Consider the following 22,321-nt stretch of genomic DNA (forward strand, 5'->3'; position numbering starts at 1 on the left):
GTTAACATACAGCCTCACAGTGACTTGTGCAGCTGAGATTTTCCAAGATTTATACCAAAAAATGGATACTTTAATTTCTCTACAGAGACATGAGTTCAATTTAAAATATACTTGGATTTCCTTTTTTTTTCCCTGCTAATATTCTGTTCCATTGCTAGAGTACATAGCAACATGAAGTCATGGCATACATGTTAATATGTCTGCAATGGGGGAAACAAATGGAAAGCTCAGATAAATGTTAATCTTTGCTCACTGTTTGTTTCTAATTCAGAGGTTCAATGCAGCCCTCTGTGGTCACTGTTTTTACTCTTTAGGATTGTTCTTGACATTGACAGAAGGCTGTTCCTTTGAGCAGAGCCAAGTTCCCCCAAGCTAATGCCAAGACTTGGCCTGAAAAATTTAAATGACGCTTCTCACACATTGAAACAAGAGGCATTAAGCCTCACCAATAACTGATCCTTATTGGCTTTGCTGCTCCCCTTGAACTCCTAAGCCATAATTTTAAATGAAGTTTAAATTGCACTATTGATGAAAAGATAACATTAGTAATAATGATAGTAGTGCTGTAACGGAGTTAATTTGGTTTAGAGGTACAGTCATATAAAGATCAAATAATTCTCCTGCTCAATGTTTTAACAACAATACCTAGATCAAAGAAAATTTCAACAAAACTGCAAGCTCCAATAGGTCAATAAACACATCAATCCTCTGACTTAATTTAAAAGTATGCTGTGTGACCTGGCCTGTATGCAGCTGTAAACTTCATTCAGCAAGGTGGCTTAATATGCTAAACATTGCTGTTCTTAACATCAGCTGGGCTTTGTGGCTGCCGTTGTGAGGAAAATGAGTATGATGAGAAAGTCAAGAATAAAGGCTCGAACAGCACTTCTGGCTGGAGCCAGCACCTAGCAACATTTCCAATTACATTGTGTTTTCCCAGTGAATGCTGTCCTTGGAATCCCATACTTAGCAATGTAAAAGTTACCTTCAGATGAGGATAACTCACAGCTCATAGCTAATATAGCACCAGTTAGGGCGAGGCATAGCTCAGTCTTATTAGCAGCAGTGTCCTTTACTAAGCTGCCCATTGCTGACCGTTTCAAAGCTATACACACACAGGGTCATGCTCAGAGGAATTCACATCATCAAGGGATAAACAAGTAGGCAGCGGAGAGGTGAAATCAAATGCAGATGAACTGCGTGTTTACATGTCTGCCTGGCTTACTAGAGAAGTATATGTCATTGTAGAAGTCGTTCTCCAAAAAAGACTTAAATGTCAATAGCATAGGGTGCTCAAAGGGCATGTCTAGGAAGGGCTTATGTGGGAAGCTGTGTATGATTGTTTTTTTGCTGTCATCTAGAATCTTCAGAACACTGGTGGAATAAATGAAGCATGAGAGGCAGGACGAATTTTGGAAGGGAGAATAATTTGGAGACTGGATTTTGAAAATAATAATTAAAAGCTTAAGTTTGATGTGATACTATATCAGAAACTTTTGGAGAGATTCAGCAGGGGCTAGTAGGATCAAAACACTGAGCAACAGAGTAGGATTTAGGAGCAATCGTTCGTCAGATGAAGAAATATAAAGTGTGTGTGTAGGAGAACAGAGAAGATAATATGGCATAAGTTCTAAAAAGACATTTGGCTATGCAAGCTGGAAAAAAGGATGCATTCAGTAGAAGCTAAAGGAGCAGCAGCAGCAGAATCTCTAAATAGTGTCTATGTGTTAGACCACAGATGCAGAGGAATCAAATACAGTATCTGGGATAATGGTGCCAGTGGTTGGGATGGAGTTCAGTGTCTGTAGCCTGAAGAAGCAAAAATGGGGAACAAATGTTAATCTGCTAAATTTTTTCCAGTGAGTCTGAAAGGACGTCTGAAGCAATTGCTTGGTTTTTACACCAGTGAGTCCCAGAATTCATGGCCTATTCCAAATTATTTGTTTAAGACAGTACATGCAGTGCTGTTGAGAAGATGTGTATGTGTGTTGGGGGAGGGAAGTCAAGTCTCCCGCTGTTGGGGAGGAGACAGAGTGAACCCAACAAATCACAGAGAGGTCTCCCAATTGAGTGGTACAAAACCAGCTGTCAGTGATGAGGATTGCTTCTCTTCTGTCCCAATCAAATAACACATGAAAATGAAGAGAGGAAAAAAACCAAATTCTTTTTTTTCCAACTATTCAACAGCATGGGGCATTCAGCCTTTAAACTGTGTGCTTAAATATTTAAACAAGCTCTAAATTTCCATAGCAAATAGACTCAACTGATTTTGTCTCCTTCAATTAAAAAAAATAGAATTTGGATAGTACTAATGTTACAGTTTTACTGACAAGGTAATTAGCCTTGGTTTTACTCTTTGGATTCCCATCCAAAACTGTTAGCTCTTTTAGATTCGAGGAGCGGAACAGTGCTGGCCATGAGTCAAAATATGACACTATTAATAGATTTATGGACAAAGAAATTATGTGACTTTTGTGAAATAATAGAAGTCAAAATAATACTGGCATCACATTAATAGCTTCTATATTGATTTAATTATACAGTTAGTTTCCTGCAAATGAGGTATGCCTTTGTTTTAGAAGTATGAGCAAATCATATGGAAGATGTCAATATAATGAAATGAGAGTGGGGAGTTTTTTGTACATTTCTAACCAATCCTGTAATATTAACATCATTACTTTCAGATAAAGTTTTTTTTTAATAGATCTATGTACTCTAGTATTTTGCCTGGAATAAATGCAATGTAATGTTAGTTTCTAGAAAAATGGAACAAGATCACCCTAAACAATAGGCAAAAGCCCTGAGAAAACTGGAAATGATGTTAAAAGTAGATATTACCCATTTTGCGCACACGCAAAATCACACATAAGTGGGAAATTCTGGTATCTGGATCACACTTAGATCTACTGGGACATCTTTGCTGGTTTTCTGCTATAAGCCTCTTTAGGGTGAGCAGAGTTTTGGGGAATGCCAGACTGGAATCAAAAGGTAATTACGGGTGGTTGTTGTGTTGTCTTTTGAATTGCATTATTTGTAAGTTGGTTTATATTAGAAAAAAACTAAGTTGTAGTACATCAACAGTTCCCGTCAGAATTGAGCCTTGCTAGGCCCCATACAAAACCAAAGGAAGAACAAACAAGGACAAAAGAAGCTAACAGTTCCTGCTGAAAGATGCTTGCAGATAAGATTCTTATCTGAAAAGTGACATGGCAGGGGGAGAACTGTAGAATCAAATAGATAAATAAAAGGAAAAGAAAGAAAAAAATTTTTAAATTCAGCTGATAACAGCTACTCTTTTTTTTCATATGCGTCCTAGGGAATGGTCTCAAGCAGCCTTTATACATTTGTTTTGAACTTTCCCTTCAAGAAGTAAACAAGTGGGTGATCTTAATGACCTTCTCATGGAGTACAAGGGATGGTATAATGCAAAAAGAAGGGAAACGGATGAAAAAATCCCAACTCTCTTAGCTAGAAGAGGATGCTTGGAAGGTGGCAGCATGTAGCAGAGGCAAAGACAGCCCTGTGCTTAAGCAGGTCTGTACAGCCCCAGTCACACTGCACGATGTACAGCATGGTGCAGGGTGCCATCTGAAAGAGTGGTATGGGGAAAGAGGATATTTGCTCACACAGCCACTGTTGCTGCCTGTCTGAGAACGAAAAGGGTAACATCGATGAGTTCAGCAGTTGTATGAAATTGTCTTTGGACTGTGCTGATTTTAAAGAGTGGTTTTCAGGGAGGCATGCTTTGAAGCATGCTAGGGACAAAAATCAGTAATGAAAAGGATGACTTCCAAGTCACCTTCATAACCATTAACAGTTAGAGGAAGTCTAGGAAATTCCAAAAGAAAAGGAGATCTGAAATATACATGAACAAGCTGCGTTTTTCTTACTCACTAGCAGTAGAAGTAAAAAGATTAAAAAGCTGCTAAAATAGATAATTGAGAATTTTATAAATAAATGTTTTCTTCCATGTATGCCCAGCAATATTTCAGAAGTAAATACTGTTAATAGTAGTATGCAGTCATAGGCTTTCAACCGTTGGGCAGCTTTACAGATTTTCTGGGTGCTCCTTCCAGCCATGTCCGCTGTGGTTCTGCCTACAGCCTGAAACCATAGCTGTAAGTGAGGCAGTCTGGCTGCTATTTGCCTTACCAGTGTTTGACACTCCTTAAAATTGGCAGGTATGATTGAATGGACTCTGTCTTAGTGGTGTGAGAAAGATGTGTCTATATCACCAAAGCAGAATTTTATTTCTAGTGAAGCAGAAATTGCAGTGTCATTTGGCATGAATTTAAAAAACAAAAATTCCACTCTACAATGTAGCCCGTTTTATCTTAAGTTGAATAGACTGTACGTATCCATGCTGTACACATGATCTCTATTGTGGACAACTAACTGTCCCTTTAACTTCTGTAATTACCTTCTGTAATACACCTACAGCCTGCTGTAGGTGACCCTGCTTCGGCAGGAGGGTTGGACTAGATGACCCACAGAGGTCCCTTCCAACCCTTACTATTCTGTGATTCTGTGATTCTGTACTGGCAGCTTGTCTAGCTGTTTATTGAATTGCCAGATTTGGCAATCTGACATTGCCCGAAAGGGCAGATAGCTGTGATAGGTATTTTAGTGATATAGCGTATTCAGAGATCCAGGGTATCCGCTGAGCTTTGTGGTCTGACACCTTTCTTTTTATACCAATGACTGCGTTTGAAGAAACTACTCTTCCTACAGCCTTACTGAAAAGTGACAGTGTGGGTGTTTGGCAGCCTGAAAAGTGCTGATAGTGTCTTTCAGCATTAATAGCCCTTTTTGACTGAGATGAACTGAATCAGTAATCTGGAGTCCAAAAACTGCATATATGAGATTGCCAAAATGCTAATTTATAACAACTTTTTGTCTTTTTAAAAATTGTATATGGGTATACACAAGGAGGTAAAAAATTTGAATGTCTAGAATGATAAGAATATTTTTCAAGCATTCTTTAAAACTAAAAATTAATTGCTTCACCTCCCAAAAGTTAAGCTGAAATATTTTCATGAGAAGTGGCTTGATCAAACAAGATTCTGTTGACTGGATAAGATCTTGGAATGGCTTTTCTTGGACCAACTAGGTGAAAGGCTCCTTGAAATTTTACAGAGTAATACAAAGGTATGGCTTCAGGAGGAAGTTTGGTTAAACTGTTTAGCATCATGGCATTTACTGAACATCTTCACAAAGAGAAAATCATACATGTACATTTGCGTTGCAACGTTAAACTTTGATACTGGATCTTATTTTTAAGAAGGAGATGTGGATTCCCTTCAAGGGAAAAAAAAATTGAATTAGAAACCAGAAAACTAGAATTAGAAAAAACCCCCACCTTACCTACAATTATTAGAGCTAGAAGTATGAGGAGGATGCCTTTGAATAACTGTTAAGTGTTTCTGCTATAGAGAAGCTGGCAGGAACCCACTTACCCACTTGCTTGTGCTGAAGCTTGCTCAGTAGTCTTTCAACATTTGGACATTGTGATCTTTTGGAGCAAACAAGGCCAGGCGAAGGAGACAAGTTCACACCCAGCAGGAGATGTGTCATGCAGCTACAAAGGCAGAAGTCACAAAGGACAACAGTAGCAGCTTCACATCACCTCCTTTGCCACTGCTGCTGTCTTCCAAGCCATTCTAGTGCAGTCTCGATCAAGACAAATACCAATTCCCAAACTTTTCTTGTTGTGAGCCTTATAGTGCCAGGCCAGGCATTACTGCTGCAGGCAACTTACCTATGCATACATATGTATATAAACATAGATTTAAATATAGAAAAACATTCTTGGGAATTGCTGAATAGAAGAAACACAACCTTTGCAATGCACAACTGCATAGCTCAACTAGCAGGATGCGTATCCCAGAGTGCTCTTCTGAATGAGGAAGATAAGTAACACTGAGCATCCATTCAGAGTCCTTGTGCTGACACTAAGTCTTACTCAGTCAGGCTTCCTTTAAAGACTTTATTCTCAAGAAAATTTTCTAAGATAGGGACTACACTGACCATCAGAATTTTAGTGTCCCAAGGAACTATGCTGAATTTATGTGCAAAAAATACTTTCACATAACAAGTAAGTAAGTAAGAAAGGAGCTAATTGAATTAGAATTAACATCAGACGGCAAAGGGGGAAACAGGACAAAAAAGAATAGTAACTTCTGTTTTAACTTCTCAGAATTCCACTTAACTGAAATGCGTATGTTGTGTATGTACAGCCGATTCTACGTAAGGATCTCCAGTCTCTTTACAATAACTGATCATGTACCTGAGTGTACATTGTAAGACTATCTCATTATACAAAACTGGCAAACACTGCAGTTTATCTTACTTTTCCATGGGTAGTCACACAGTTTAGAGGAGAAAACCAGTCCCGTGACATTTTGAACCATGTACTTTTTTCATCTTTTCAGCGTAGTCTTTTTCTGTACGTTCATTGCTCTAACTTCTGTCTTAATGTTCTTTCTTGCTTTTGCTTAGTGATACACATTGGGCAAATAATTTCATCGGTTTGTTCATGGTAATGCCTAGATTTTTTGCTCTGATAGCTGACAAGTCATTCCAAAGCTGTCAGTGTGTGCAGGAGATTTCAGTTGCTCAGTCCAGTGCTGAGACTCAGTCCAGTAGGCATTCTTTTGCCTGGTGTATCTCCATCTCTAAGATCAGCTCTCTCTCCTTCCAAATGTTTTCCTCAGCATCTCTGACTGTATCATCTGCCAAGATGTAACTCATTTATCTGGTTCACTTGGGTTCTGTTAGAATTTATGTCATCCTTTAGCTCTTGTGGGATCTAATTGATTTTTGTGTGTTGGAAAACTTTTTTCTTTCTTGCATTTTTTTATCCTATCTTTCATGCAGTTAAGGTAGATAATACTGCTTCTGGTGTTCATTGTTGCAATAAACTTGATCTTCTATGAAGTCCTCATTTTGTCACAAAAGTATGTGTTGCTTATTTTTTGTTATTTGTTTTAATCTGTGTGATCCTAACTACTTATTGATTTCTAATAGCTTCTAACTAGTTACTAGCTGAAAATACTTTAAAAATATAATTAATAACTAATTCTTGAAAATTTCTTTTGAAATCGTTGTTTCCAGTTGAAGTCTGTGATTTCTGACTGGCAAGACATAATCAGAATAGCTACTTAACATTATTCATTCATGAGTTTCAAAGAATTACAGGCAATATTACATATTTTTAAATACTGTAAGAAATATTTACTTTTCTGCTTTATCTGTGCTGTTTCAGGCTGTTGTTCATAGATTTATGTTTAATCTCCAGAGTCCTCTCATCTAATCTTGCCTTAAATACTTCCCATAATGTTGACGTAAACCAGAGTTCACCCAAAAGTAATGATCATTCTTTGCTAAGTTTGTCACAGGATCACAACTCAGGTCAACATTGTCTATCTCCTGGCTCTCTGAGTGCTCCCTCAGGACAGTCATGCTTTTGGGTGATCTCATCATACATAATGAAAGTGTTACACTTCAGTATGGTTTTCGTACTAATAAGGCAGCTGGAAATCCATTTTCTTCCAATGAAGAATGTGTTTAGACGTTTTGAAGAGAAAATTAACCAGTGGAAATTTTATTGATAGTTGTAAGCTATTTTTCTACTTAATTTTCTCTGTTTCTCTTTTAATGTTTTTATTTCAAAAGTAACAACCTGTATGTGGGATCATGGTATTTCAGTTACAAACAAAGTCCTTTTAGGATTCAGTTTCCTCATAAACTCTCAATTTGTTGTAGATTTTTAAAAATATCTTTCATAACCATTTAGCTGAGTTACGTGCTATCACTTCAGATCTTCAAGATTTAAAATTTGCAAGTTATAGTGAATGGATGTAAAGTCATTGTTATGGATGAGCTCTTTCTTTCCCTTATAATACTAGCGGAAAAAACTTGAGATCGCTACATAGCATGATGCTATTTAAAGGCAAATACTTAATTTTATGTGGTACAGAACAGCTTTTTGATGTATGTTTCTTTGATTTCTGAAAGGGAAATAGATGAAATAGAATTTTGAAGAGAAGGAGGTTTCTCAGAGCTTTTTTTTACGTTCCTGTGACATTTCTGTTATGTCCTGAATGGGTTCTTTGAATTGTCTTTTCATTAGAAATGTCATAATCCTTTAGTTACATTTTTGTGCTGATGAGCTATGCTGTTCCCTGGAAGGTTTTCTACAGAGCAGCAGGCCAGCATTATGATATATGTTAACATTAAATGATATACTCAAAGGCTAGTATTTCAAATACTTTTTATAAAGAGTTCATTTTCATCAGTCCACAATGACATACTCAACTAATTTCATTGGAAAGATAAAGGTTATTATGAGGTCATAAATCCAACTGCTTCCGGATTCTTGTTTACATGTTTGATAGTAGTCAACAGAAAGTCATCTTCTGCCAAAATATCATGCAGTGATATATCAGATATGAAAGTGTGAGATATATTAATGTCTTATTCATCACTAAGAACTAATGGCAGTAATACGTACAGCATGCCATAAAAAGGCTTTTTTACAAAGTGTTGGCAGTATAATATTGAGTCTGATCCACTAAGTGTGAGTCCTCTAACAGAGTTACGAGTTGCATCTGTACAACCAGTTTTACCACATGGCTCTGACAGTAATTATCTCCTTCCGGTTTCCTTGCTGACATATTTTAAAAGTAACATGCAGCCTTAGGCAAACCTTTAGTATCTCTAGAATTGATAAAATATCCACAAAGACATTGAAAACAAGCCAGAGTTTTGTAAAAAGGCTGTTGGCTGGAGTTGTTTGTTTCTTTGGCTGGAGGGCTGACTGCTTTCAGGTTTTATCTGTATGGCCTTTAGACACCATGAAGGATAAATACAATTTACAGAACTGGGAAAATAGAAGCTAAGGCTTCACATCACTGGGAAGCATGGAAATAATTTTATGGTTGCCCTATAGATCTATAAATTGTAATGGCCTTCAGTCAATTTAGAGAGTATATCATCTTTAAACTTAAGCAGGGATATACATTTTACTGAGCACCTTTACCTGAAAAAAAGAGATAATAATGTGGTGGTGAAACTGTTGACTTCAGTTTTGGACCAATTGCCCAACTCCTTTTTTTTATGGAAGAGTCAAGCTTGCCCTGCAATTTAAAAAAAGTTGTTTAAGGATATATTTGTATATTACCAAAAAGTCTGAACATCTCCACTGTTTACTGTAGGATATTGCAGCCATGTAGAGTGCTGATGTGTAATTAATCATTTGTCAGTGTTCACCAGTTTATTTTTTGTAAAATCCACCAGTGTTCGGATATCAAATACTATTTAACAATATGTCTAAGGTCCTAAATAAGAATAAAGAATTGTTTTTTCAGTTGGTGGTGTACTTAAAATGGTCTTAAAACTTAAATCTGTCTTTGTATTAAATATAGATCTATAGAAAGTATAAATATAAAATTGAAAATGGGGTGAAAGTAAACTACATCTGGAGCATATAGAGAAGGATCGCTTCCTAGATCTGTTACAGTTTTGCAGTTTTTGTCCATGCTTTGACATAGATCATTAATGACGTGAGAAAAATTCTGATGCCTTCCTTGATCTGGGTAAGAAATGAGAGGCTGTAATGTAGTTTATTGTTTTTATGGATCAGGACTCCAGGTTGTCATACATGGAATTTTCGTAGCTTAATGATGAAGTTTAGTCTTCACTTTGATGTTTTCAGGAACTTTTGTCTCTGTATTTTTTTGGGCAATAATACAATGATAAGCAGAATTCTGTTTCTGAAGGAAAGGAAAATCTTCATGATAAAGGCTTCTCAGTCAGTATAAAGCTGGTGGAAGAATCCACTACAAAAAAATACCCTTCCCTTTCGCTCTTTTTCTGGTTCCAGAGGGATCCAAATCTATCCTGTGTGCTACATTAGAAAACTGTTTAGCCTTGCAAGAAATTTTCCCTTCAAAATTCAAGATTCTTCTACCTCTTCCTTTCATAGCCCAGTAAGAAGTATATTGTGGCATTAGCCTTCCCTGAGCTTGAGGTGAATCTTGTCCAACTGGTACTTCTCTAAGCAAGCTGCCTAAATGGACTAGTAAGTCCAACTGTCCTAACAAAACAAACCAGTTTCATTGGGATAATCAAGATTTTTAAATCATAAAGTGTGTGACTCTGTTTCATTAGTTCATCCAAGAGAGAAACTGGAGAACTCAACCGGAGTTTCAAACATAGACAAAGAATTTTCTGCTTCTGAGCTGAGTCCAGTGAGTCTGTTAAAATTGAAGCCTATCAAACCCCACTATTGATTCAGAGTAAATGAGTAATGATATTCTCAATAATAGATTTGTATATACTGTCCTAGAAAAAAATTGTATCATTAATAATCATATTACACCAAATTCTATGTGTTTTATTCAACCAAATTTTACTTGTAAACTTTCAGTTGCTTCTTGTCTTTGTTACCAAAGGCAGTTTCTCATTGTCCACCAAACACCTGAATTGTTCTGCATGGGAAGCTAACAAGGATTTAAAAAAAAAAAAAAAGGCGCAAAGAAAGGTCCAGTTTCTTGAGATGAGGTGATGAGGGTTTCCTCTGTAGGGACCCTATCTCTAGGCCAGTATATCAAAGGTGAGCTGAGGCTCTGTTTATCTTACTTTAAAATCTTATCTCTTTTGAACAGTTATGCAGTACTAATTATTACTCCCAAAAGAAGAGCTAGAAAGAAAAGGGGGGGGGGGGGGGGGGGGGCGCGAAAGGATAAAAGAAAAACAAAATAAATAAGGACAACTCAAACTTGCTGAACTCTAGGAGGGACTAACAGCAGAATATTTTCAGCTGAAATGAGCACAAGTTCTGAATTTTAAATTTGGCATTCACCTACTGAGGTGTTGGGTGTGTCAGAAATGAGAGAGGCAGAAAGACCTTCCTGGAAATGATGCATGGGACAACTCAGGCTCCATCTTACGTCTGGATCCATTAGTCCCTCTTTTTGTCTTAGTTACACTATTCGCAAATGCCTTTATAAAAAATGCTCTTAAATAAACTGCAGATCATTTGCTTTATTTAGTAACCTTTAAGAATATTGCTAAACTCAGTATAAAGTCTTTGTTGAAAACAAGTGCACCACTTTAACTGCTACCTGCCTTCAAAAGCAAACTTCGTAAAAGTACAAGATACACGAAGAGCTTGCAAGCATGTCAGCAAATATGAATCCTGTTGCTAAAGTCTGATTGCCTGCTATCCTTGTTTCATACTCGCTTTATGAAAAGGTTGAAACTGCTTAAATGCTGGAACTGATGAACCTATACATAAATGATTAGGAATGCTCTGCTAATAATTTCCAGTAGAACTCATCGCTGAGTTTCCTTATGAGCACATAGCTCTCCACTTTGAATGCTACTTAGACTTGTAAAAATCTTTTATTGAACAATCCATTTATTCTTGAAAATAAATTGTCCAAGTCAATTCTGTTAATATTGTCACAGATTGTTTTTTTCATTGAGGATTGTATCAGCCTCTGCAGTGATTGCCTGTTGTCTTGGCAGAAGGATGCATTTTGACCGTTACTGTCTGCCAGTAACAATTTTTCCCTTAATTTAGGAATTCCTACTTCTTATGAAGGCCAGCTGGAAGCAGCTAAGGCATTACAGCACCTTCCTCAGCTGTTGGCCTTAGGAATATGTATTCTCTCCAGAATATATATCTTTGGCAGAGAACACAAAGAAGGAATCTTGGGTAACGGGTGTGCATGCCAAGTGTAAGGATTGTTATATTTAACACCTAGGTTTCTGTCCTTGAAATTATGTCTAAAAGCAGTTCAAAAGTAGGACAAAATTCAAACAGGGTGGGTAGATTTTATTTGAAAGAAAGAAAAACTTTAAAAAAAATATAGCTGTTAACTATATTTATCCAGGAATTTTTTGTAATCGTTAACAGGAATGTTTTACATGTCTTGCTGCTTGAACGGTTTTACAGTACCTTTAGGACTGTGTCCAAAATGCACAGATTAACAGCCACATAAAAAGACTCTGGCTGCGTATTAGAACATTTAGTCTAAACCTACAAACACAGTTGTCCTGCGGGAATTTTTGCTAATCAGCTACATGGCCTTAAAGTGTAGGTCATCTGAACAGTCAGAAGTGATATGTAATTAACCACAAAAATAAGGTGTACCATGTGCAAGAGTGGCATTTGGGAGGTGGGTGGGGTGGGAAGAAGAGCTGTAGAGAAGTATTCTCCATTCATTAGTAACAAATGCTGTGGTTTGGAATTAGTCTGAGAGCTGCTGAATCAATGCAAGTTGCTAGAGATTGGTACAGAGTGGGCATTTTCTGTAAATTTTATATACGTAAGCTTTATATTAATATTTATGTGTAAAACCATGGAAAATACAAGCAACTTTGACAGATAGATTGCTTTCTGATTAAATTCACTGCTTAATATGGAAAAGTGGAAGTATTTTTTGTTTACTGTAAGTTGAAAACTTTGTTACGGTTTTAAACATGAAAACTCCAGAACTATACAGAAGCCATGCAACTTTAGCTACATACCACAAGTGCTACCTAAAATGTGACAGCTGCATATCCAGTGAGAGGTATTTGCCTCAGGCTGAATATTTTCTGTGAGAGAAATCTAAAACTGAGGCAAGCTTAGGAGACGGTTCTGGAAGAGTCTGCTTCAGCTCGAATGCATACATGCATATGCAGTAAAATGAGTATGAAAATGAGGGTCAGAGCTGTTGCTCTGAGATGCATGTAGCTGGTTTGCAGAAGTTGAGGTGTCTTCTAGTGAAACTGGGCCAAGTCCATACCTCTGCAGAGTGAAAAGAAAATTATTATGGATGCCTTTTATCCTCCAGGGTTCAGTGGCTGCTCTCAGTTATACCAGGCTGATATGTGTGCAGCACAAATTCAGGTTTAAGACCACTTCATGGAGACAAACAGAAATCTCTCTGTTTGTCTGTGTAGCTAGCAGATGCATTGCTGATTGCCACACTTGAAGTGTGTTTTCCCTATTTCATACTATTTCATACTACTTTGAATGTGACGTAGTATAGATATAGTAAAAAGATATTTTGTTCTGACTTCCAGTCAGTAGAATTCTTAATTCTGAAGTTGTGTGAACAGGGAAGAGCACAGCTTGACTATCAGGTCCCTGGTTGATTTTAAAACACTAGTGGTTTGAAAAACCTCTCTTTACTTATAAACTATCAGTCTGGCTTTGAAAGTTTTGGATTGCAAGTCAGTGTGGAAGCCCTGCCTCTTCACAATTTTCCTCAAACATCTTACAAGACTTAATAAAGGTTCTCTGTTTTATAAAATAAGAGTAAATACAAAGTTAAAAATCAGTACATTTCTGTGAAAAGAAGATAAAACAGAAGCAAATTTCTTGTTTTATTTCCTGTTTTGCCACATATTTCTTATATGAACTGAGACATTTTATTTCATCATCCTTTAGTGTCAGTTTCTTCCTCTAAAGTTGGGATGTTAATAAGTATGTCGTGCAAGACTGAAATTAATTGTTTGCAAGTTGTATACATCTTTGGATAGAAAACTACATTGTAATGCTTCATAAGGCTCTTTGAAACATCTCACAAAGGTCAGTAGTGGCTCAGTCATTAAAGGGATGTTAATTCACCACTTAGGATTTTAGTGCCAAAATCTTGCCAAATTCTCCATAGAAACTCAAGGCCTAAACACAGATTGGCCAAGAGAGAGATCTGTCTGCTTGTTGCATATTGTCTCAGTTGCAGTCACAAGAAATTTTCAGGCCAGAGCTCATTTGATATAGAGAAGATAGGACTGCTGTCAGAGAGTTCTCCAAAAAGACACCTGCATACATGAATTGTTACAAATTATCAATTAGTAGATAAACCATTGGAGCCCATTTTGTCAGCAGAAGTCTAGTGTCTTCAAATCCTGTTCTCCTCTCCAGTACTCTAGATGACTAGGTTGTACCTGCTCATTTTAGGATAACCAAAGGTTAAGGGCAAATATATTATTTTTTAAGAGAACTTATGTACCAAACCCACCTGCCTGTCCTGTCCTCCTCCTCTGTGGCTGATAAAAGAACATCTACATACTACAAGCTCACACATACTGTAACTTTGGTTAATAAACACGTGAGTGTTTTAGTGAAGGGAAAGAAGTACAATACTGTGTGCAAAATTACTTTAAATTAAGATCATTGTAATAATCTCTAAAGATTATCTTCATCCTCTTACCTTCATCATCTTGTCTTCATCGCATTATCTTCATCATCTTCATCGCATTATCTTCATCATCTTATCTTCATCGCATTATCTTCATCTTTCCTTCATTCTCAGGTTTTGGGGGTTTTTGTGTTGTTTGTTTGTTTGTTTTTAATTTTGCTGTTCCATTGTCTCATTTGCTGTTCCATTACAATATTCCAAAGAGAAACCTCTCTGAAATTATGGAGACAGGAATCCAAGAAGTGGCTGGAATTTTGGCAAGACTAAAATCAATGTTCTGGCTGCTATTGTTGATTAAATTTGGGTATACAGGAAGTCAGATTATTTTTAGCTGCACGGGGAAAAGGCAGAGAATTCAGGAAAAAGAATTCTGTTCAGAGGCTTTTTCTCATGCAATTTAAAAGCAATATACTAAGTTCAAAGTTGATGACAGATTTCTGCTTTGAAAATACTTCAGTAACTAGCTGGATTTCCTCCTGCATACAGCTTATTTGTTCATAGGTTAAGCTGTGGTTGCTATTGAATAGAAAATTATGTATTCATAATTGAATATCTTTGCATGCAGCACCCTCTCCTTGCCTTTTTCTCTCATGTCAGTATTTTTTCAGCTGCTTCGTGAAGCCTCCCAAGGAAATGTGTTCTGAATATTTATGTAATTAAAACTTTTTTAGAATAAAAGTATTTTCAGGATTAGTAGTGGTATGATAGTGGCATAGATTTTCTAGCCATTACTGATATTATTCATTGCAATAAATTGATTAACATTTGAAGATGTCCTCTATAGTAAATTTATCCAAAACTGAATAAAATTTGTGGGTACTTGAGTCAAAATCATTAGCAGGTAGGAGCAAATTGCAATATATAATTTTTTGAATGAATCTGTAGTTCAAGCAATAGAATATATATCATTGGACACAAAAACAATTCATGCCCTGTGAAATTTTCTTCACAAAAAGTCAGTAAAGGGGAAGCCATGTAATTTGTTGGTTTGGAATAGGTTTTGTGTGCATCTGTACAGCACTGCCCAAGTTTTCATTCTAATATATCATGTTACTGTGATAGAATTAGAGTTACCAGAGTTACAGTGCTCTGCTGTTTTATTTTCTCACCTTATTCTGTATGGCAACAAGATGAGAATGCTGATTAATGGCCAGGCACCCCGTGTCACGTTGTGTGTTTCGTTTGTGGGACACACGTGAAAACATGAAGACGTGATGCAAAGACAGGATCTACACATTCTGCTTGGTAGAAAGAGCACTTTTGCACTGGCAGGAGACGTAGCCTCATTAAAAATATTTCTCTCTGTTAGTGTCTGTGAGCATTTTCTGTTGTTCCATCACTTGCACCTCTAATAAGAGTAAATGAGTATACAGATACAGGAGAACAGCCCCTGCTTCCTTCAGGCACCTTGCTGCATTTCAGTTTCATCACAGGAAAAATACAAAATGGACCTTGACAGCAACAGGATGCTGGAATCAGTCCTCCGATAAATGCTGCCAATTTATTTGTGCTTTTTTAATTGACTTTCATTTAGTTAACAGAACAGAAGGCAGGAATCTTGGAATGTTGACAACTGAAGGAGCAGCCACTGACTTCACCTGGACTGGCGTTTCACCTTCATGTTTACAGACATAAATACCTTTCGAATGAATGTGTGTCTTCTGTGTGTTCCAGTGCTCCGTCACCTGTGGCAAAGGGATGCAGTCCCGAGTCATCCAGTGCATGCACAAGATCACAGGAAGGCATGGCAATGAATGCTTTTCCTCAGAAAAGCCTGCAGCCTACAGACCCTGCCACCTCCACGCCTGCAATGAAAAAATTAATGTTAACACAATAACGTCACCCAGGTTAGGTAAGCAGTCAAAATGACACTTTCCTTTTAGTTCTTTCTCTCCATAGAGTAATGACAATCCCAGTTTAAAAACAGAGGGCTAGGATTCAGGAAATGTGAATTCTATGTAGACACTCATCTCTCTGCCTTGGTTTTCCAGTCAGAGACTGTAGCTCAGAAAGGTGAAGGGTTTTGTTATCCAAGGAAGGGCCATATTATAGGACTGTATGATATTATGGACACAAAACATCCAAGATGAAAGTATGTTCATATTAGACACATTATAAACATGTTATATACGTTTGTGTATATTTGTCCACTCCATTTTAAGTAAGAAATTATCTTGGGTTTGTGAGATTAAGAAGGCCCTTACTTGTTCCTCGAATACAAATGGCTCTTTCCATTTGTCTTTAGTTCAAATGTCTACAGTCTATGCCTGATGGAATAGGATGTGTGGAGGAAAATTACTAACATGAAGAGATTTGCTGTTTCTGGGGGAACTCAGGTCTCTCTTGGTCTTAAAGAAATTATGTTACTGCATAACTACAGAACTGTTAATTCTATTAATTGTTGTTTTCTAGTGAGTTGTTGATGATGGTCTTACCACTAGCTCCCAAAGTCATTAATCTACTTCTTGAGCATGACCTGGGAATATTCAAAGGCTTGCTGTAAAACAGCATACCCTTTCCAGATGATTTTCCAGAGCCCTTGTTAAGATAAACCATTCTGCCAAACAGATTACTCCTGCATGGAAAGCAAGTCTAACATTTCAGGCTCTATGTAATCCTTCTTTTAAGTCAGTGACAGGTATTTTTCTTTGAAGTTTTTGACCGTTAAACATTTCTGTGTAGTAGTAATTGTTTCAGTTTGCTGGATGAGATCTCTTACGTTGCTTATGGCCCTCTCCCCTGCTATTTCACTGTTGTAAGGTTGCATATCATACTTTATTTTTCTTTATTCAGCTGATCTCTCAGAAGCAAGAGGCCATCACTCCATCACTGACACTCTCCCTCTGGTGAGATATAAGCAGCTTTGTGTCACAGAGTAAAGTGAATCACAGAGTTTCACAGAAAAAATACAGCATGAGATTCATTAAAATTTGACTTACTGTGAAGTGGACAAAAAAACATTTGGCTATGTTGTCCTCATAGTACAGATTATGTAGCACTGATTTAGTAATCTACAAATCAACCTCATCCAGCAGGAGTCAGAATCCAGACCAGCAGAAGCATTAACATCTCCAAAATATATAATGCAATGCTTCCCTTCAATATATTGATCGTTTTGACATCGAGTCCCATTCCTATTATGCAGTACAGATCCTCTGGTTTTGGGGATAGGGCTAATGGAAGCTAATGTGGATTGCACCATCTCTAGTCTTTTATATACATACTTTCTCTTTCCCTTCTATTAAAACGGGAGAGTAACTTAAATCTTCTGTGAGACTGAGTTTTTTTTTCTGGTTCAGTGTTTATGATGACTTTTGGATTATATCTGTTTCTTGTGCCCTATTTTTCACTGTTTTCCCGAATTAATTCCATGTATGTGCTACTGTTTCAATAACTGAATGTGCAAAGACACAAATTTGGTATCAGGGTGCTTATATGATAAGTACTGTAAGAGGCTTTTGTAAGTGAAACAGGTGAGTGGATTAAAAGATTGCTTCACAAGAAAAAAACACACATGAAAATATGCCTGTCTTGTAAAACAGGCATACAGTAGGCCTGTGCATTTTTTATGTTTATGACTGCTAAAGAGAAGCTAACAGTTATAACAACTGTAGGAGGAGGTAGGGTAAATCAAACAGTGGCTTTTGAGGCTAGTGTGATGTCCTTATCATTTTAGAAGGTTTCTGAGGAAGAATTTGGTAGCCAGGGATTCCCACAGACACAAAGCAGCAACAGACTACTAATAGATCAATCTGAGTAACTGGGTGAAGATAAGACATGAAAGATGTGAAGGTAACGATTAATAGTGTGACTTCGACATGGAGGAGGGAAGACCTGTAGGAGTGATTAAAAAGAGGGTGATGCAGTCAGACCAATGCATTGGAAGGCAATTTAAAAAAACAAAACAAAACAAACACTTTGAATGTACTTGGAGAGGAGAGAGAAAGGCCAGGAAGGTAAGAAATTCACAGTATATGTACGTTTGTAAAGCACAAAATGCAATAATTTGGCTTGGACAAGAATATTTGCCAACATATCAACTATCATTGATTCCATACTGTAAGTTTCATTTTTCTGGGTAAAATGGATTTGCATTACCATATGTACTGTGGGACTTGCCAACAGTCTTCAAACCTTGTAAGAGTGCCCACAGTGTGGCATCTGTAGCATTCAAGCAATATATTTCTGTTGCTTTGAACAAAGAAGCCATACAAAACTAAAGGTCTAGCTGATTATGTTACTTACAAAGAAAGATGATGTAAGATGTAGGTTTGTTCCAATTTCCATTCATTGACAACATGGCACAGTCTTGATTTCTTGAGCAAAAGCTGATCAGAAAACCAACAGCAGTTTCCATACTTTAATTCCTACATTTCCTTACCTGTTTCTGATTAAAAAAAAGTCTCCATATAGATGTCATCGAGAACCCCATTCTAGTGTTATTCAGGCTGAGGCTTGCTGTTTTTCCAGTGGCAACTTCTATCTCAGACTGAAGGCATTTTCAGATGGAGCTGTGCTTCGTGCAGCTTTGCTGGAGCTGGCTCTGCACTCCCCACGTAGCCCTGGCCACAGCCCCAGACTGCCTCTGTATAGGGCAGAAAGATGGGCTTCACTCTTTCATGAGGAGACAGCTGCATGACATTAAACCAATTTGTTTCAATGCAACTTAATCCCATTTATAAATTAAGATGGCCTTAAAAAATTTTAATGTTGAAAATATTGACAGCAGGAGGATTTTTTTTTTGTCTTGTGGAATATCATAGAATCATAGAACCAATCATAGAATGGTTTGGGTTGGAAGGGACCTTAAAGATCATCCAGTTCCAACCCCCCTGCCATGGGCAGGGACACCTTCCACTAGACCAGGTTGCTCAAAGCCTTAGCCAACCTGGCCCTGAACACTTCCAGGGAGGGGGTATCTGCCAAGTCTCTGTACAACCTGTTCCAGTGCCTCACAACCCTCAGAGTAAAGAATATTTTCCTTAGAATACCCTCTTTTAGAGTAAAGCCATTAGCCCTGTTCTATCGTTATATCCCCTCGTAAAAAGTTCCTCTCCAGCTTTCTTGTAGCCCCCTTCAGGTAGTGGAAGGCTGCTATAAGGTCTCCCCGGAGCCTTCTCTTCTCCAGGCTGAACATCCCCAACTCTCTCAGCCTTTCCTCACAGGAGAGATGTTCCATCCCTCTGATCGTTTTTGTGGTCATCGGCAAACTTGCTGAGGGTGCACTGAATTCCACTGTCCCTGTTGCCAACAAAGATGTTAAACAGTGCTGGTCCCAACACCAGCCCCTGAGGAACGCCACTCATCAGTGGTCTCCCCTTGTATATTCAGTCATTGACCGCAACTCTTTGAGTGTGACCATGCAGCCAGTTCCTCATCCACCATGTGGGACATCCATCAAATCTGTGTCTCTCCAATTTAGAGACAAGGATGTTGCGCAGGACATTGTCAAATGCTTTGCACAAGTCCAAGTAGAGGCCATCCTTTGCTGTTCCCTTATCCACCAATGCTGTAAATTCATTGTAGAAGGCCACCAAATTTGTCAGGCATGATTTGCCCTTGGTGAAGCCATGTTGGCTGTCACTAATCACCTCTTTAGTTTCTGTGTGCCTTAGCATAGTTCCCAGGATGATCTGCTTCATGATCTTGCCAGGCACAGAGGTGAGACTGACTGGCGTGTAGTTCCCCGGGTCTTCCTTTTTACTCTTTTTAAAAATAGGGATTACGTTTCCCCTTTTCCAGTCAGTGGGAACTTCACTGGACTGCTACAACTTCTCAGATATGATGGATAGTGGCTTAGCAACTTCATCCACCAGTTCCCTCAGGACCCGTGGATGCACCTCATCAGGTACCATCGACTTGTGCACCTTCAAGTTCCTTAGATGGTCTCAGACCTGATCTTTTCCTACACTGGGTGGTTCTTCATTCTCCCAGTCCCTGCCTTTGCCTTCTGTGACTTGGATGGTGTGGCAGGAGCACTTGCTAATGAACACTGAGGAAAAAAAGTCATTGAGTACCTCAGCATTCTTCATACACCTGGTAACCAGGTCTCCTGTTTACTTCTGGAGAGGGCCCACATTTTCCCTAGTCTTCCCTTCATCACCAGTGTACCTGTAGAAGCTTTTTTTCTTGCTACAACTTCTCAGATATGATGGATAGTGGCTTAGCAACTTCATCCACCAGTTCCCTCAGGACCCGTGGATGCACCTCATCAGGTACCATCGACTTGTGCACCTTCAAGTTCCTTAGATGGTCTCAGACCTGATCTTTTCCTACACTGGGTGGTTCTTCATTCTCCCAGTCCCTGCCTTTGCCTTCTGTGACTTGGATGGTGTGGCAGGAGCACTTGCTAATGAACACTGAGGAAAAAAAGTCATTGAGTACCTCAGCATTCTTCATACACCTGGTAACCAGGTCTCCTGTTTACTTCTGGAGAGGGCCCACATTTTCCCTAGTCTTCCCTTCATCACCAGTGTACCTGTAGAAGCTTTTTTTCTTGCCATGGCTAGATTTAATTGTATCAGGGCTGCATATATTCTCCTTTCTACTTATCTACATCTATTCTCGTTTCCCCTCCCCAGATCTTTGTCACCTTTGCTACCTGATTCTTCATTAATAAATGTAACAATAATGTATATTTGATTTTGTTGTTGTTTTTTCACAGCTGCTTTAACATTCAAGTGCCTGGGAGACCAGTGGCCTGTGTACTGCAGGGTGATAAGAGAGAAGAACCTCTGTCAAGACATGAGGTGGTATCAGCGGTGCTGTGAGACGTGCAGGGACTTCTATGCGCAAAAAATGCAACAAAAGAGTTGACCTCTGTCAGTCTGGCTGGCTCTCAGCTCTTTGCAATCTTATTATTTATAAACACACACACATGTACACACACACACACACGCACGCTTCTTCAGACCAAATATTATCAGATTAGATATAATTTAATCAAATTAATTTATTTTTGCCTGCCAGACATCCTTAATTGTTTCGTTTAGACAGCCAACTTGTTTTATCATCTGAAATTTTCTTAATTAATTTTTATATGAACAATTTTGGATACATTTATCAGAATTTTTTAAAAATAGTAACTAGTATTTTATATGTCTATTTTCAGTAGGGTCGTCTCTCTGTTGCCAAAAAAAAGTCATTTTATCTTGAATTTATTTTAATTTAGCTGAATAGTTTTGTATGGAAATAAAGCCCTTTTTAATTTTATTATATTTTTTGGCATTCAGAGTCAGAATGATCTTGTGTATTTTGCAACAGATGTTGAAGTGAGTAAGCTAAGATTATTGAACAGGTTATTACAGAATGTATTGTGAAATCAGTTCATTTGATTTACAAACATACTGAAGGGGATAATCTACTGTAACTTATAAACAAGAAAATTAAAATAGCTAAGTAGGGATTTTGATCATTCTCATGGACACATACTTGAACACAAGTATTGAATCAATGAAACACTGTAGAGATTTACACTGAATCACTGTTGCACTGTTTGAGGTAGTCTAGAGAAATGCAGTCCTAGAACTTGTACCATCCTATGAATCCACGTCTGTACTGTTTTAACATGTCACTTGATTTTAAACATTTTGAAACAAAAAACCCATGCCCCTCTATACCTTTGTGTGTCCTCTTGCAGATTTACAAATGGAAGAGTCCTTCCTCCTGCCAGTTGTATGAATTAATCTGTTAAACATTTTCAGTTCTTTGTTGATGATTTAGAAAATAGCTTTGTAATACTGCTTTAGTTGTATCTTTGTTTTATGAAAAAGCTTTATAAAAATGAAATGTTTTACAGTTTTGTGAAACGTTATGAAACAGCTAAAATTTTCCTTATGAGAAAATATTGTACATGATTCACATGATTTTTACATTTTCAATAAAAAGTAAAGCTTCTTTTGTTATTTGCATTTTTCCTCTTTTGGGCATCAGCATCTGGTAGCTGAATCCATTGAGCCCTGCATCGCAGGAGGTACAGCTAAGGTAGTCCCTACAGCAAATGCCTCCTGCCTCTTATCTAAGGCACCTTTCTGCAGCTGCAGACAGACATGCCACTCTGTGAGCCTTGATATATGGGAAGTTGGGTGTAACAGAGAAGTTACGTATCTCAGGTGAGTTCTATA

At 37.8% G+C, this 22,321-nt stretch overlaps 1 protein-coding gene across 1 annotated transcript in view; it reads left to right on the forward strand.

Annotated features, from left to right (window-relative positions):
* Positions 1-21,921, forward strand: part of ADAMTS19 (ADAM metallopeptidase with thrombospondin type 1 motif 19) — a 150,545-nt gene extending 128,624 nt beyond the window's left edge. Inside the window, exons 22-23 of the mRNA XM_075410652.1 lie at positions 15,873-16,050; positions 20,863-21,921. Coding sequence (XP_075266767.1) covers positions 15,873-16,050; positions 20,863-21,014 — 330 coding nt within the window. The 3' untranslated portion in view covers positions 21,015-21,921. The remainder of the gene's footprint in view (positions 1-15,872; positions 16,051-20,862) is intronic.
* The last annotated feature ends 400 nt before the right edge of the window (positions 21,922-22,321 follow it).

This window comes from Opisthocomus hoazin, chromosome Z, assembly GCF_030867145.1.
Source record: "Opisthocomus hoazin isolate bOpiHoa1 chromosome Z, bOpiHoa1.hap1, whole genome shotgun sequence".
Lineage (NCBI taxonomy): Eukaryota > Metazoa > Chordata > Aves > Opisthocomiformes > Opisthocomidae > Opisthocomus > Opisthocomus hoazin.